Source organism: Lepisosteus oculatus, chromosome 4 (genome assembly GCF_040954835.1).
Source record: "Lepisosteus oculatus isolate fLepOcu1 chromosome 4, fLepOcu1.hap2, whole genome shotgun sequence".
Taxonomy (NCBI): Eukaryota; Metazoa; Chordata; class Actinopteri; order Semionotiformes; family Lepisosteidae; genus Lepisosteus; species Lepisosteus oculatus.
The window spans coordinates 21,381,275-21,399,041 of NC_090699.1; the positions used below are offsets into that span (position 1 = coordinate 21,381,275).

Here is a 17,767-nt window from a genome sequence, read left to right on the forward strand (position 1 = left end):
ATTCAGATATCTGTTCATTCACTGTAGGTATTTTGTCTGTGGAGGAAATAAGATTTGTTTGATGTTATTTGTAATGTTTATCATGGCAAATCATGGTACTGTATATATTGATTAGACTCTCGATTCAAATTTCCTAATGAAATAAATTTTGAAGATATACACATTGATATAAAAACAACAAATTATCCTCGCCTGGACCAGTTTTCCGGCTGTATCGTGTAATGAATTAGTTTTCAATTGGCGAAAAACATCTGATCATGAGCATGTGAAAAATGTTTTAATAACTTTAATAATACGTGAAAGTTACAGTGCATTGCTTAATTCATTATGTTTACATAAGTGAAAGTCAGAAAAGTCAGACCATCTAGCTCATTTGGGTGCTAATAGCTAATTGAACAAAAGGAGTTAGTCCAGTTGATTCTTCTGCGATGGTCAATTTTAAATGCACTTCCCCTTATTTTCAATTTCTGTCTACTGGTTAATTTATCATTAATGAAATAGGAATATGCAATACCATATTATTATATATCATCCTTTATTTTGTACAGAATACAAATATAATGCCTTGTGCTGTTCACACAGTATATAGTACAATCCTGCTCAATATATTTTTTGTTATAATTTTGTTATACAGTGAAAGACATTAAAAACACAACAAATGAGTAATGCAATCAAAATACCTGAAACCTGTATATACATTTACTTAATTATATAACATAAAGCTAAATATACCGTAAATTCACATAAGAGTGTGTGCAATAAATGTCAGAAAAATTGAAATTGTATTTTTTAAAATTGTATCAATGATTGAATTGTATTAATTACTATATAATTAAGTAGAATTAAATACAGATTTAATAACAGACACTGAAACCATTAGGACATGCAGAAGAAATTTCAAACAAATGCTGTCTAGATGGAAAGGTAAGAACCCAGACCTGTACAAAGCATAACTGAGTAAAAGCCCAGTGAAGGTGAATTAAGAAATCATTAAATGTGCTTGTGCACCAACAATAAAGAGAACTGCACTGTTAAATGTATCAGATCTTTAAACATTTTGTAAAATATATTTTTTAAACTGTTCACATATTCTAACCAAGTCTCAGAGACTGTGATCATCCTTAACGTGTTTAATAGTTCACAAAGAATTTCTATATTAAAAGAACATTCTCAGTAATATGGAGTACATAATATGGTATATAATAATATCACCCACACTGATGTAATTTGTCAGTGCTTCTCTGGACCAGCATGAAGAGCACATGCATTATTTCCATGTAGCATGCATCTTTAGCCCCAAAAAGACAGAGCTTTTTTACATGGATGAATCACGACATTCTTATAAATGGTAGTTTGCGTTTGCTACACAAAGATGTTCAGATCAGCGAAAGCCGCAGATCACAAAGAGCAGCTAGATATTCCCCATTGCCAAGGTCACCTAACAAAGCCTTCTCATAACACTCAATGGCTTGTATTTTCTCATCTTTCATTCGATGGACAAAACCCAGAATACCATAGGCTTCTGCATCATGGGGGCTCTTGGAGATGTGATTCTCTGCAATGGATTTCAGTTTGTAAAGGCACTTCTTGTCTTTTCCTTCACATGCTTCCTTATAATGCTTAATAGCAAGGTGCTCTGATCTTTTGTGGTAAAGTTGGAAATCTCCGTAATAGTAATGTACTATTTGAATATCTTCATTCTTCTCTTTAGCAATAGAAAACATTCTCTGAAACAGTTCCTCTGCTCTTTCAGTGTTTTTACATTCAGCATATAAGAGTGCTAATTCTACCCCTGCATAAATAAATGAAGGCTTTTGTGTGGTTGCTTTTTCCAAGTGGTAGATGCACAGTCTGCGAAGTCGGTCGATCTCCATGCTCTTCTGGACATAATTTCCATTTTTGCTCAGTGCAATCTTTTTCTTTTTGTAACCGAGTGCTATTTGATGGTGTATAAACCCTGAATTTGGTGTCCTTTCCAGTGCCCGATTCAAAAGTTTAATGGATTTCTCTAAAAGCCCGTTCTGTCTGAAAAACTTGGCCACGTACCGTGTAACATAGGGGTTGTCTGGTGACATCTCCAGAGCTTTCTCCACTAGCTCTTCAGCTTCCTTGTTTTTTTTAAAATGTGCAAGCTTCAGGCCCAGCAGGACCATGATCACACAGTCTTCTGGGTTAAGCTCCAGTGCTCTTCTTAGCTGTTTCAGGGCAGCTGAGTCCTTAGCACTAATCCGTTCTGATTCAAACCCTTCAAGCCGATAAAGTGCGATAGCATACCCTGCATTCCAGTCAGCATTTTCTGGCTCCACTATCAGAGCCTTTTCAAAACACTCTTTGGCTGTTGTGTAGTATTTCCGGTTGTACTTCAAACAGCTCCAGCCTTTCTCCCCATATACAGCAGGCTGGAGGTCAGCTGGAGAGGTGGCCAGGAATCTCTTGTTAATATTGTCCAGCATGTCCAGGTAGCTCTGGACTTTGCTGAGGTCACCCATGTGATGGTACACCCAGGCAAAATCTCCATAAGTAATACTGAGAAACTTCCCATATTCATCTCCATGCTGTTTCTTTATAAATTCTTCAGCCTTTCTTAGGTTTTCTAATGCTTCTTCATTGAAACCTTGCAGGTGATTTACATAAGCCAGAAGGTTGTAGGAGCAAATGGTCCCTGTATCTCCGCCATGGCCAAGCCCAATTTGTTCCTGAAGTCTGTCCTGCAGGTCTTTCAGGTCGGGATCAACTTTTCTCAAACCCCAAGTGAAGTGACACTCGAGTTGGAGAAGTTTTATTTTAATTGATGCTTCTTGATTCAAACTGTTCCAAAAAGAAATGGTTAAATAAGGCTAAATAAGCAAAACAACATCTAATGTTACATTAATAGTCACATTGACACTTTCTAATGAGAGGAATAAAAGAATTGCTTCCCTGAAAATGATTCTAATTTAGAAAACGTGAAATAATACAGGCTAGGGGTAGGCTATTCAGGACAAAAGAACCTTTCCTAAAGACTGTCTAACCTTTCTACTCCACCAACAGCTCAGTCTGTATAATAGCATCCATCTGTTTTCTAACTGCTTCTTCCAACACAGGAGCGAGAAGGAGCCCGAGCCTATCCCAACAGCACAAGGCAGGATAGACCCTGGATGGGCCGTCAGTCCATTGCAGGGCACACACTGACACAAACGAGCACACACCTTAAAACCAGGGCCAGTTTTCCCAGAAGTCAATTAACCTGCCAGTATATCTTTGGACTGTGGGAGAAAACTGGAGCACCTGGAGGAAACCCACACTTATAAAGGGAAAAACAACATTCCACGCTGATAGCACCCCATTGATTTGAACCCAGGACCCCAGCGCTGCAAGGCAGCAATGCTAGCCACCGCAACATCAGTATAGTAATATCAAAAAGTAAGTATGACCCTGACCGAAATTTCCCAAATGATGGCACAAGATCAATTCAGTCTCCCAGGATTAGGTTGTGCTGCTTCGGACAGGTTATCATCGGCACATGTAAGCCTACTGTGTTGTAAGCAACTGTCAGGACCCTGGGCCATTGCAGGTGTCACTGAGTGTGACCAGGAGGCAGCTGTCCTGACATTATGTCTGGTCTTTATTCCTCCTGCGCTACTTTGAAGGTTGTACTGGTGAAGCCAAAGTAATGAACAAATGCAGATTACAAATTGTAGAAGAGTGACAAATCAAGTTAGATGAATATGTACAGAATAGTGTGATATACAGTAACTGCAACTTTCAACTTGAAAAACACTGAGGCAATTTCTGTCATCATGGACAGTTTCTTCATGAAAATCACGTTTTTAAAAATTAATTTACTGTTTTATTTTCTTTTCATCTCTATTTAACAAAATATGATATTTTGTTAAAATGAGCTTCTGTATATTTTATATGTGTAAATGAGTCAATTAATCTGTTCACTCTCTCTTTGTGCAGAATGATTTGTTTTATTGGTATCAACCATACACATCAACCATAGTTAAGAGCTACGACAAATCGGGTGACCAAGTGATTAAAAGCTATTTTTAATTTTCTGGCGACCAATCTTTTACAAATTTAAAAATTATTCATTTAGCTCATAAGTTTACTTTATGAATTCATACAGCCCAAATTCTTAAAACTAAGTTATTGATACCGTAATTTCAGTTTACGAAAGTAGTCATTTCAAATGCACGTGCAATACATTGCAGAACATTTATATTTTAAACAGTGCAACGTCGTGAAATAATAAGAATAGATCCTAAACTCCTGAATGTGTGAAGAATAATGCGGATCCATACTTACTCCATGAATAATTTGCCTCGGATCTCTTCAGCTGTTGAAAGTCTCTTGCCTGGTGCAAATAAACTGGTGAGCCGCCCCCTTATCCTTTATATATACTGTATACAGTATGAGCTCAGGACTCGGAAAGGAAACAGAAAGCGAAAGTGTAGACTCACTGGTTTGTTGTCACCAGTCAGCTGACATTACTCGTGTCGCCATGGTCTGGAGTTTTCGATTCTGTTTCTTGACCTGAGACCAAGCTTTCGTTTCGAAAAGAAACGAAACTACGTTTGACATTTTGAGTTCAGCGCAAATCTTTCCTGTTTCTTTAAGAAGCTCGAAAAACCCAAAATGTGCACCATGAAGAGTTTAAATATTCCTGAAAGCAATTGCAATATACTAACACAATTGTTTTTATGTCAGAAGTAAACGAATACAACTACAGTCACATTCATAATAAGTATAATACAGTAACTACCTTTTGATAATTCAAATAGTGTTTTCATTTCAACATTCTGTATTATAGAAATTTACAGATAAAGCTAAAAAATAAGCAATGCAAGTGACATTCAGTGATAAAAATATTTTTTATTGACGTTGGTTGCAAACTTTAAAGAACAATCTTTGATCATATTAATTCATAATATTAATTTGTATTCCGTTTACAATTCACCTGGATTTTAAAGCAATATATATAAATAAATTTGAACAATAACAATACTAACAGTAACAAGGTTATATCAATAACATTGTATATACATTCAGAATTTCTACTTAGTAATTTGTAGCTATAGTGTACTATTTAAAGAGCTGTTACTTAAAACAAAATGTTCAATAAAATGTTCAATCCAAACTAAGGAAGGAAAGAAAACTCAAAGACACAGGTACAGGACAGGGAAACACTGTGATACAAGAGATCATGTATTTAATTCAGTCATTAATCTACTTAAGATCAGATATATATCAGACAGATATTTGGTGTCAGAGAATCCTAATGTCAGCCTTAGCTTAGCTTAGACTTTTTCCTACATTTCTTTGTGTCCAAGATCTTTTCCCTCAAATTGATCAATGAAGTTCAAAATATCCTGTGCTTCTTCAACATTTGTTTTCATTAGTTTGTATCTAATTTGTTTTAGTTTTTTGATACACTTTTCTCGTTCCCTTGAGGTACATGGTAATTTTACTGCTTCTTTGTACCACGGAATTGCATCCAGAGCAGATTGCCTGTAATACACTTGGAAATTGCCATAGCAAAGATACAGTGCTTGCTTTTCCACAGGATTCATTTGATGTATCCTCCTGAATGCAGTCTGAAATATTTCTTCTGCTTTCTCAATGTTTCCTAATTCTGCATACATCTGGGCAAGGTCTGTATGAAGGTGGAGGTATTTTGACTGCAGCATCATAATTTCTTCATAAAGTTCAATGGCCCATCTTGCAAACTTGTTCTTTTCTTCCTTGTTGTGCTTTTTGTCTGCTACAAATAGGTGCACTTTCCACTTACAGCAGAGTGCTAACTGCTGCTTCAGAAAACAAGAATTTGGAGACAATTTCAAAGCCTTTTCCAGTATTTCAAAGGCTCTATCCAACTCCCCGTGCTCTCTAAAAAATTTTACCACATATCGGATAACCTGGGGGTCCTCCTGTGATGTCAGTGCAGTTTGTTCAGTTAGTTTTTTGGCTTCATCTACATGGCCATAATCCGCAAGTTTTAAGGCCAGCAGTATGGCGACAAATGCATTTTGTTGGTCGAGTTGTCTTGCATGCCTTAACTGCACTAACGCCCTGGAATCTTCTTCTCTTCTCTCCCTTCTTCCGAGACCTTCCATGCGGGTAAGTGCAATAGCATACCCTGCATGCCACTCGTTCTCTAATGGTTCTTCTTTCAGTGCTATTTCAAAACATTCTTTTGCTGTCTCATAATGCTCCCTAGAGAACTTCAACAAAGACCAACCCTTTTCCCCAAAGACCTCAGGGTGCAGCACCAAAGTTGTCGAAGTGGAAACCTTGTTCTCCATCTCTTGCAGCTTTTCCAGGTAGCCCTGAGCAGTGCTATACTCTCCCAGCTCATAGTGCAACCAGGCAAAGTCTCCATAAGTGACAATGAGCTTTTTCTCATATGCGTTTTCTTGGTTCTTCCTTGTGAAATGTTCAGCTTTCTCTAGACACCTCAATGCCTCGTCATGTTGAGCCAGCAAATATTTCACATAGGCAAGGAGGCTGTACACTCGTGAGATCCATTTATCTTTGCCTGAGCAGAACTGAATGTCTTCTTCTAGTCTGTCTTCAAGATCTTTGAGGTCAAGTAAATCTTTCTTCAAATCCCAAGTGAAGTGACATTCTAGCTTTTCCAGTTTGGCTTTCAAACCACTTTGATTTAAACTGTTATGAATAAAAAAGAAACAGATTATGTGCATTTACTTCAGTTTTGTTAATATTCCCGTAATGTTCTATTGCTTCTATACATGTAGGTACTGTAGTAATACAGTATGTGAAGAAGTTATCTATCCACCCCTTTTCTAACCACTTCTTCCAATTCAGGGTTGCATGGGAGCCGGTGCCTATCCCGGCATGAAAAGGCCACAATGCAGGGTACACCCTGCTCGGGACGACCATCACAGAGCAGATGGACACAAACACATTCACACCCCAAAGCCAACTAATCTACCAGTATGTCTGTGGACTGTGGGAAGAAAGCAGAGTATATGTGAAGACATGCAAAGACATATTTCAAAAGGTTGGCATTTATATTTTACTCTTTAGTCAATTATTGTTTACCTGTTTATTTTTTTTCTCTTTTTCTCAACTTCCTTAGTACTTAACAGTGTGTATCTGGTAACCGTCCTTAAATTAATTAATATTTTAAGTGATCCTACATAAAGTATTAACCAATATAATTTGCAAAAAAAAATCCAAATCTATGAAAAAAAGCACCTAATTCACCAGTGATCGAACTATAAATTCAACCTAAAATATTTCATTTAACTACAGAAATACATAATGAACTTACGCCATCCTGATGACCAGTGAAGATCTGCGATTCCTTCTTTGTAATTGTGATGTGAAACACACTAAATGGCAGCGGTGTCCAGGGCTGTGTTCCTTATAAACCCAGTAATGAGATTAGATAATGACGTCATTCTACAGGTAAGACTTACAACATTACTGAACTTTGGCCAGTGATTCTTCTCAAGGATGTGTGATCACAATTAAAGGAAACAGATACTGTACATGTCTGGATTCTACTGAAAGGAAAGAGGAAGACTGAGAGCTGATGTAATCAATAGTTCATCAGTAGTACATATCAATCAAGCAAAAATTCTACATTTTTATTAAACAATGACACGCTGCTGGTAGTAAACCTTTTTCATGACTAGAAGTGCATCTTCCTGTTCAACAAGGCCTTCGGTAGGCTTCTTATAAAGTTTTTATATGATTCTCACTCTCTTTCCAGGGCAGGGGTAGGCAACAGAACTGAAAAGTTAAGATCATAAAACAGGTTAGAAATAAGAAGAAGTCATTCAGTCCATCTATTGGTATTTTAGTTAATATTGGTAGTTATTAATTAACTCATCCAAGCTGCTTCTTGAAAGAAACTGGGGTATTGCTTCCAACAGCATAGCTAGGTAACTTCAACATAGTTTCCTCTTGTGCTCTCTAGATTGTGTTTCACCATTAATTCTGAAAGTCCTCAAGTTTTAGGTTCCTCTAAGGTTTAGAGGTACCTTTATTGTTAGCTCCTGATTAAGAAAAAAAGGAAAACACAACTGGTCTAACTTTTTACCCATTAAATTGGTTAAATTAGGCTATTCATGTCACGAATTGCACACGGGCGTATAAGCGGTCCCACATTCTTACGAGCTCTTCTCCCTAAACGTCCACGCACCAATCTTCTCAGCACTATTTAAGCCCTCACTAGTCTCCCCTTCCTCACTCACGATTGAGGTCTCCTTCCTGAGCTGCATATTCGTACATTTCCTACCCTGCTTTACTTGTTGTTTGATCCCCGGAATCTGACCCAACGCCTTCCTTCGACTACACCTTCGCCTCCCAATTTGGTACTTATGAACTCCCGATGCCTTCCCGGATTTTGGACCCCTGCTCTTGTACTCGACCACGTCATTGCCTACGGACTCGATTCCTAACCTTCGCTATTAGAAGTGTCTCGAATAGGATCCCAATCTACCGAGGTCCAGCTGATCCTGATAATTAAGGCTTAAGACAGAATGAAAACCAGAGGCGAGTGTAACTTTAGAGGAATGGAGTTGACAGCCCTACTCTAGTGCAGGGCAGGCATCTGATACTGTGATGATTCAGTCCTTTGCTGTGTGTCTGTGGGTACAGGCAACGCAAGACTGAAGTCCCTGATGGAACCAGTGAGGACAGACTGGACTGTCTAGCTGGTAACCTCAAAAGCTGACCTTAATCCTCTCAGGGGTCCACAGGTCATCACCTTCCATTGCTTTTCATTAATACATAAATTGTATTTCGGATTCAATCCAGACTTCAGGTTTCTGGCTAAAAACAGAAAAGCGGTTCCAATTTATTGCTATCTTAGAGGGTTTCATATGGTTTCATAACCAGACTAAATATGTGTTCGATGCAAAAGCCACAAGTACAAAGTACAAATTATTGCAATCTGTGAGTAATATTAAGTATAGTGCTGTTACTGTGAAAGTCTATAGTGCCAGAGAAGGTGGCCTATTTTCTCTTTCTACGAAAAAGAAATTAAGCAGCTGCCTTTTACCACTTTATTACATTCGGAGCACATAAAAGCAGGGGCACATTGTAACCCTTATAACACCAGTCTATGGGGAGAGTTAAAGGTTTTTTTTGCTTCCTTTGGGAGTCATGTGTACATCAAAAATACGTTTGAACTGGGATGGCTTTCTTTTTCTTCCTGGGGTGGGGACTTTTCCTTTTTCATTATTGTACTTATAATTACAATAATGTATTAGACAATTGGACAAGGATAAAAATGGTCACAAAGATAACTATTTAATACGATTAGCATTTATTTCTAGCCATGTGAAACATCATAATGAAAAACATTCAAAGATAAACAATCTTCAGAAACCCTATATTTTAATCTTTTTTTACTTCCTAATATTTTATGTTTTCTAGTTTCCTGCTGATCTGCTAATTTGCAAGACACGTCGGACATGGATGATTCTACAAAATGAAAACAAATGACAGATTTATTATATAATAAAGGATTTAACTGTTTGCACTTCATATCCCTTTTTCAGAATAAGAGCGCAGATAATGCAACAGAATACAGCAAGATGGTATTAGCATTAGCATTGCTGGGACCCTTGGACCAATTCCTGGGGGACTATCAGCATGGAGTTTCTATTGTAACGCAACGGGGGCTCAGGCAGGCACCTTTGCCGCATTAGGTCGGCCCCCCACTGTCGGGGGCTCGAACCCGGGACTCCCACGTCACTCTGCAGGGACCCAGCCCGGTGAGCTAAAGAGAGGTCTCTCTACAGCCCAGTAGCTGTGGTCCTACTATCACAGGAAAGGGCAGATGTCACCTGCTCTGGTACACCGGCTCTTACACAGTGCCTGTCGGCCATAAGCGTTACACTATCTTCTCCACGGTTATGTGGGTTTTGTTCCACAGTCCATAGACACTCACTTATGTTAATTGGCTTCTGATTTATTCATTTAAAAAATGGCTCTCGTACGTGTTTTTGTGTCTGTTTGTACCTGCCTGTGATGGGCTATACAGTACAGTATATACAGTACTACTAATAATATACGTGCAAGACTTTATTTAACATTTGGAAAAACATTGCTGCATACCCAATTTGCAAATAGATACTGTGGATTATTATTAAATCAAGGCCAGTTAAAAACTATTTTCATTAAAACTTTTAAAAAACAAGATGTCAATTTTGATATCTTAAATGACTTCATCCAGAATAAATTGAGTAAAATAGAAAGCAATAACAAATGTGCTGCTCACTTTCTATTTCCTGTGCCAGTTTTAGATTGTTAAGAAAACAAAACTGATCAACTGAAAGGCTGTCTCAGTTCAGCTATCTGATAAGCTACTATTTATACAGTGGTAATTAGATGCACTCAAACCACACCCAAACCTAGCAACAAGGAAACTTTGACACAGGAAATGCACGCAGATCTATACTATACTCATATTATTATACATATAATAGGTTAATTCCATGCTGAAAAAAAGAAGAAAGAAAACACAACTTTTCGGCCGTGGAGCCTTCTTCAGGTGTGAGAAAGACAAGGCAGTAAGCAAAGGTAATGTAGCGGGAGAACAAAGGCTGAGAGGGAGGAGGAGTGAGAGGTGGGAGAAGGGGACAGAAAGAGAGGCCAGTCAAGAGGTATGAAGTCAGAATACAGTAGGTGTAGAGAGGTGTGAAATGAAACCTCCAATGAATGGAGAAAATTTAGAAGAAAAGTAGTCTGTCATTAAGAGAAGGGGGAAGGTGTGATCCTAGCTGCAGGAAAATTTTGGTTTCTGTAGTCTATCTGATGTCTGAGTTAGGAAAACAGTTTTTGAGAACACAGATGGAGAGATTAGAGGGGTCATGCTCATCAGAGGTAAAATGAGAAACAATGGGCTTGGAAAGATCTTTAATCTTCACAGCCCTAACATGTTCTCTGAAGTGGTCTCCAAGTCTCCTTCCTGTTTCTCCAATGTAGATGGCTGGGCCTTTACTGCAAGTTGCTGGAGGTACAAGATGCCATCTGGGTGATTCTGAATTGCCCTGAGGGGCCTTGAATGAGTGTGGTGTTAGATGTGTACTTGCAGGTGATACAGCGAGCTCTGTTGTAAATGAAAGTGTCTGGTGTGGATGGTTGCTGAGGGCGGTCAAGGGAGCTGTGAACAAGAAGGTTGCACAGATTAGGTGGTCGGCAATATGAGATGATGGGGCGGTCAGAAAAGAGGGCCCCAATGGAGGGATAATCCTGTAGGATGGAAAAGATGTCGTTAGTAGTCCTGGGGACAGGAAGTGTGTTGGGGTGGTAGGGAAGCACCAAAGGAATGCGGTTGTTACGGCGGGAGTTCCTGATTGAGTTGGTGCTCCGAGGGGTGTTTTTGGCTCGGGCAAGGGCTCTGTCAATAACACTGCTGGGGTATCCTGTTGATGAAAAAGGAGTACATTTTGAGGGCTTGGTTCTGGAAGTTGATGTTGCTGCATAATCGTTGTAGCCGTAGGAACTGTGGAAAAGGAAGAGAGTTTTTAGTGTGTTTGGGGTGAAATGAGCTATACAGGAAACAGCTGTGTGAATCCGTGGGTTTGTAATAAACCGAAGTGGAGAGTTGGGGGTAGTTGATGGAGAAGTTGATGTCTAGAAACAGAAGAGTAGTGGAAGATATGTTAACCGTGTTTGAGGGATGAGTGGAAGTTGGTGAAATGATGCAGAAAGCACTCAAACTGGTCGTTAGAGCATGTGGCAGCACCGACGCAGTCATCAATGTATCACTTGTAGAGGTCAGGAACATAGCCAGTGTAGGAAGCAAAGAAGTGTTCTTCTACCCAACCGCCAAAAATATTGGCATAGCTGGGTCCCATTCTGGTGCCCATGGCAACTCCACTCACCTGTTGGTAAAAAAATTAGAATGCATTCAGTATGAGGACCAGTTCTGCAAGGCGTACAAGGGTGTGGGTGGGTGGATCAAGCAGTGTGCGTTTGTCCAGCGTGTGCTTGGGGGCTGTAAGGCCATCATTATGGGGAATGGCGGTGTAAAGAGATGTGATGTCCATGGTAAAAATGTAGCATTCGGGGCCCTGAAATTGGAAATTATTAAAATGTTGGAGCACGTGGTTGGTGTCTTTGATGTATGAGGGGAGACCTTCAACCAGCGGTCTCATGAGACTGTCGAGAAAGGCCGAGATGTACAGTGCCTTGCGAAAGTATTCGGCCCCCTTGAACTTTTCAACCTTTTGCCACATTTCAGGCTTCAAACATAAAGATATAATTTTTTTATTTTATGTGAAGAATCACCAACAAGTGGGACACAATTGTGAAGTGGAACGAAATCTATTGGATTTTTGAAACTTTTTTAACTAATAAAAAAATGAAAAGTGGGGCGTGCAAAATTATTCGGCCCCCTTGCGTTAATACTTTGTAGAGCCACCTTTTGCTGCGATTACAGCTGCAAGTCGCTTGGGGTATGTCTCTATCAGTTTTGCACATCGAGAGATTGAAATTCTTGCCCATTCTTCCTTGCAAAACAGCTCGAGCTCAGTGAGGTTGGATGGAGAGCGTTTGTGAACAGCAGTTTTCAGCTCTTTCCACAGATTCTCGATTGGATTCAGGTCTGGACTTTGACTTGGCCATTCAAACACCTGGATATGTTTATTTGTGAACCATTCCTTTGTAGATTTTGCTGTATGTTTGGGATCATTGTCTTGTTGGAAGATAAATCTCTGTCCCAGTTTCAGGTCTTTTGCAGACTCCAACAGGTTTTCATCAAGAATGGTCCTGTATTTGGCTGCATCCATCTTCCCCTTAATTTTAACCATCTTCCCTGTCCCTGCTGAAGAAAAGCAGGCCCAAACCATGATGCTGCCACCACCATGTTTGACAGTGGGGATGGTGTGTTGAGGGTGATGAGCTGTGTTGCTTTTACGCCAAACATATCGTTTTGCATTGTGGCCAAAAAGTTCGATTTTGGTTTCATCTGACCAGAGCACCTTCTTCCACATGTTTGGGGTGTCTCCCAGGTGGCTTGTGGCAAACTTTAGACGAGACTTTTTATGGATATCTTTGAGAAATGGCTTTCTTCTTGCCACTCTTCCATAAAGGCCAGATTTGTGCAGTGTAAGACTGATTGTTGTCCTATGGACAGACTCTCCCACCTCAGCTGTAGTTCTCTGCAGTTCATCCAGAGTGATCATGGGCCTCTTGGCTGCATCTCTGATCAGTCTTCTCCTTGTCTGAGCTGAAAGTTTAGAGGGACGGCCAGGTCTTGGTAGATTTGCAGTGGTCTGATACTCCTTCCATTTCAAGATGATCGCTTGCACAGTGCTCCTTGGGATGTTTGAAGCTTGGGAAATCTTTTTGTATCCAAATCCGGCTTTAAACTTCTCCACAACAGTATTACGGACCTGCCTGGTGTGTTCCTTGGTCTTCATGATGCTCTCTGCGCTTTCAACAGAACCTTGAGACTATCACAGAGCAGGTGCATTTATACAGAGACTTGATTACACACAGGTGGATTCTATTTATCACCATCAGTCATTTAGGACAACATTGGATCATTCAGAGATCCTCGCTGAACTTCTGGAGTGAGTTTGCTGCACTGAAAGTAAAGGGGCCGAATAATTTTGCACGCCCCACTTTTCATTTTTTTATTAGTTAAAAAAGTTTCAAAAATCCAATAGATTTTGTTCCACTTCACAATTGTGTCCCACTTGTTGGTGATTCTTCACATAAAATAAAAAATTTATATCTTTATGTTTGAAGCCTGAAATGTGGCAAAAGGTTGAAAAGTTCAAGGGGGCCGAATACTTTCGCAAGGCACTGTAAGTAGTCAGACAGTTGCATGCTGATACGATGGGGTGTCCAGGGGTGTCCGGTTTGTGGATTTTGGGGAGGAGGTAAAATTGAGATACCTCTATGATGAGCTGGTTCGCCTCCTGGGGGAGCTCCTTTCTGCTGATAAGAAGGGTGATGGTGGATACTTCCTTTTGGTAGTCAGTGGTAGGGTCCTGTTGGAGAGGGAGGTAGGCAGAAGTGTCAGTTAACTAACTACTAACCAAGGTACTGACTTCACCAACATGGCTGCACAGCTTGTTTCTTACTCTCACTGACCCTTTAGGTAAAGATGTGCTTACTTTTCTGAGGTTTAAATACTCTTCTGTTTCTTTTCCATCTGTGTCCTCTGGTTCATGACTCTGTGAGTGTCTTTGAGGCACAGCCAGCCAGAGGAAGCATGCAAGAACAGGCCTGCACACACATGTCACTAAAATAAATGCACAGTTAATGTACAATTGAATAAAAAATCCCAGTACAACAAGTGTTCTGAAATGTCTTGTTAATCTCAATAAAGCAACGAAAAAAATAACACTAGGCACAAATGGTAGCTGTACTGTTACAATCTGGCTGCCATAGTCATGACTAATCTTTCTCGTGTAAAACCCTGAAACTAATTAAACTTATTTGATTGTAACCACTGTTGTGAGTCACATGGCAGCTGGGATAGAAAAGTTCATATTTTATGACATGAGGTTGGCTCTAATATTTTTTTATTTACAAACTGCATAGTTATAAGTGTAAAAGTTCCACTTGAATGCTATTTATACATTTAGATGGATCTTTAGGCACCGTCAGATTATCAGATTTCAGTGGGTAATTTACATTTTTACAAGGGGAAAAGATTATGATAAAGACTGGATATGGAGCAGCCTTGGAATACATCATCATTATTGTTTGCAATTATTTGTTAGTTTGTTGACATATTTCTGTCACTAACCACCATTTCGCACTTTATTAAGAATTGCAAGCAAGCTCTTAGACATATAGATATAATACTGTAGCAGAGTCAGCAGAGTCAGTTCATCCATCTGTAATCATGATGTCACACACATTCTGGAAAGAAATTATTTAATGAAAACCTTTACTTCCAAAAAATAAGAAAAGTACTAGAGAGAGTCCATGACAGGTAAGAAACCAGTCACACACATCCCTCACAAGCTCCATTGCCAATGAGGAGCAGCAACACTCTGACAGAATGACTTTGGTTTGCAAATAATTTTCATCAGAGCTCAAAGTTAAGAGATTAAAAAAAACTTGAATGATGAAGCTTTATCTATTCTTGTACACTGTATGAGAAAACCACTCTACCAACTTCATGAAGCATATCTTCAAGATCTTCTAGGTCAGTGGCTTCCCTTCTGAGGTCCCATGGGAAGTGACACTCCAGTGAAAGTACAGTGTCTTCCAGGATATCAACAAATCTTAAATGGCAATGATTAAACTAAAAAGAAAAGTAGGCTGTAAATCACTTTATACAGTATGATGTGAAATACTAGGCTAGGCAATGGGTTTTTGTATTAAAAAATACTGTAGAATACAATCTACCTCCATTAATATTTAAATATTTTTTTCAGGGCTACAAATGAAATACTGACTTTTGACAGGAAGCAGATAAGTTAAGAGCATCTCTAGCACAAGCATTTCTGCAGAAGGGGATAGCATACACCACAATGAGGTAAATTAGGTTTAAAATACAATTGTTGTATATACAAAATGTGTATTAGAATATATGTGTAATGAATATGTGTATATATTGTATATATAATATTTAATAATACTTACGCCATAATGAATAAACATCCATGCACCAATCTTCTCAGCACTATTTAAGCCCTCACTAGTCTCCCCTTCCTCACTCACGATTGAGGTCTCCTTCCTGAGCTGCATATTCGTACATTTCCTACCCTGCTTTACTTGTTGTTTGATCCCCGGAATCTGACCCAACGCCTTCCTTCGACTACGCCTTCGCCTCCCAATTTGGTACTTATGAACTCCCGATGCCTTCCCGGATTTTGGACCCCTGCTCTTGTACTCGACCACGTCATTGCCTACGGACTCGACTCCTAACCTTCGCTATTAGAAGTGTCTCGCATAGGATCCCAATCTACCGAGGTCCAGCTGATCCTGATAATTAAGGCTTAAGACAGAATGAAAACCAGAGGCGAGTGTAACTTTAGAGGAATGGAGTTGACCGCCCTACTCTAGTGCAGGGCAGGCATGTGATACTGTGATGATTCAGTCCTTTGCTGTGTGTCTGTGGGTACAGGCAACACAAGACTGAAGTCTCTGATGGAACCAGTGAGGACAGACTGGACTGTCTAGCTGGTAACCTCAAAAGCTGACCTTAATCCTCTCAGGGGTCCACAGGTCATCACCTTCCATTGCTTTTTATTAATACATAAATTGTGTTTCGGATTCAATCCAGACTTCAGGTTTCTGGCTAAAAACAGAAAAGCGGTTCCAATTTATTGCTATCTTAGAGGGTTTCATATGGTTTCATAACCAGACTAAATATGTGTTCGATGCAAAAGCCACAAGTACAAAGTACAAATTATTGCAATCTGTGAGTAATATTAAGTATAGTGCTGTTACTGTGAAAGTCTATAGTGCCAGAGAAGGTGGCCTGTTTTCTCTTTCTACGAAAAAGAAACTAAGCAGCTGCCTTTTACCACTTTATTACATTTGGAGTACATAAAAGCAGGGGCACATTGTAACCCTTATAACACCAGTCTATGGGGAGAGTTAAAGGTTTTTTTTGCTTCCTTTGGGAGTCATGTGTACATCAAAAATACGTTTGAACTGGGGTGGCTTTCTTTTTCTTCCTGGGGTGGGGACTTTTCCTTTTTCATTATTGTACTTATAATTACAATAATGTATTAGACAATTGGACAAGGATAAAAATGGTCACAAAGATAACTATTTAATACGATTAGCATTTATTTCTAGCCATGTGAAACATCATAATGAAAAACATTCAAAGATAAACAATCTTCAGAAAACCTATATTTTAATCTTTTTTACTTCCTAATATTTTATGTTTTCTAGTTTCTTTCTGATCTGCTAATTTGCAAGACATGTCGGACATGGATGATTCTACAAAATGAAAACAAATGACAGATTTATTATATAATAAAGGATTTAACTGTTTGCACTTCATATCCCTTCTTCAGAATAAGAGCACAGATAATGCAACAGAATACAGCAAGATGGCATTAGCATTAGCTTTGCTGGGACCCTTGGACCAATTCCTGGGTGACTATCAGCGTGGAGTTTCTATTGTAACGCAACGGGGGCTCAGGCAGGCGCCCTTGCCACATTAGGTTGGCCCCCCACTGTCGGGGGCTCAAACTCGGGACTCCCACGTCACTCTGCAGGGACCCAGCCCAGTGAGCCAAAGAGAGGTCTCTCTACAGCCCAGTAGCTGTGGATAGCTGTGCTATCACAGGGAAGGGCAGTGACGTCACCTGCTCTGGTACGCCGGCTCTTACACAGTGCCTGTCGGCCGTAAGCGTTACACTATCTTCTCCACGGTTATGTGGGTTTCGTTCCACAGTCCATAGACACTCACTTATGTTAATTGGCTTCTGATTTATTCATTTAAAAAATGGCTCTCGTATGTGTTTTTGTGTCTGTTTGTACCTGCCTGTGATGGGCTATACAGTACAGTATATACAGTACTACTAATAATATACGTGCAAGACTTTATTTAACATTTGGAAAAACATTGCTGCATACCCAATTTGCAAATAGATACTGTGGATTATTATTAAATCAAGGCCAGTTAAAAACTATTTTCATTAAAACTTTTAAAAAACAAGATGTCAATTTTGATATCTTAAATGACTTCATCCAGAATAAATTGAGTAAAATAGAAAGCAATAACAAATGTGCTGCTCACTTTCTATTTCCTGTGCCAGTTTTAGATTGTTAAGAAAACAAAACTGATCAACTGAAAGGCTGTCTCAGTTCAGCTATC

The 17,767-nt window shown here is 39.3% G+C and overlaps 2 protein-coding genes across 2 annotated transcripts; both read right to left on the reverse strand.

Annotated features, from left to right (window-relative positions):
- Positions 1–518: 518 nt before the first annotated feature.
- On the reverse strand, positions 519–4,399 carry LOC138238404 (interferon-induced protein with tetratricopeptide repeats 5-like). Its single transcript, XM_069188929.1, has 2 exons — positions 4,291–4,399; positions 519–2,808 (listed from the first exon to the last, which is right to left on the reverse strand). The coding sequence occupies exons 1-2, from the start codon at positions 4,293–4,295 to the stop codon at positions 1,377–1,379; spliced, it is 1,437 nt and encodes a 478-aa protein (XP_069045030.1). The 5' UTR covers positions 4,296–4,399; the 3' UTR covers positions 519–1,376.
- Positions 4,400–4,937: 538 nt separating this feature from the next.
- On the reverse strand, positions 4,938–7,449 carry LOC138238169 (interferon-induced protein with tetratricopeptide repeats 1-like). The gene is made up of 2 exons (XM_069188212.1): positions 7,280–7,449; positions 4,938–6,651 (listed from the first exon to the last, which is right to left on the reverse strand). The coding sequence occupies exons 1-2, from the start codon at positions 7,282–7,284 to the stop codon at positions 5,295–5,297; spliced, it is 1,362 nt and encodes a 453-aa protein (XP_069044313.1). The 5' UTR covers positions 7,285–7,449; the 3' UTR covers positions 4,938–5,294.
- Between the last annotated feature and the right edge of the window lie 10,318 nt (positions 7,450–17,767).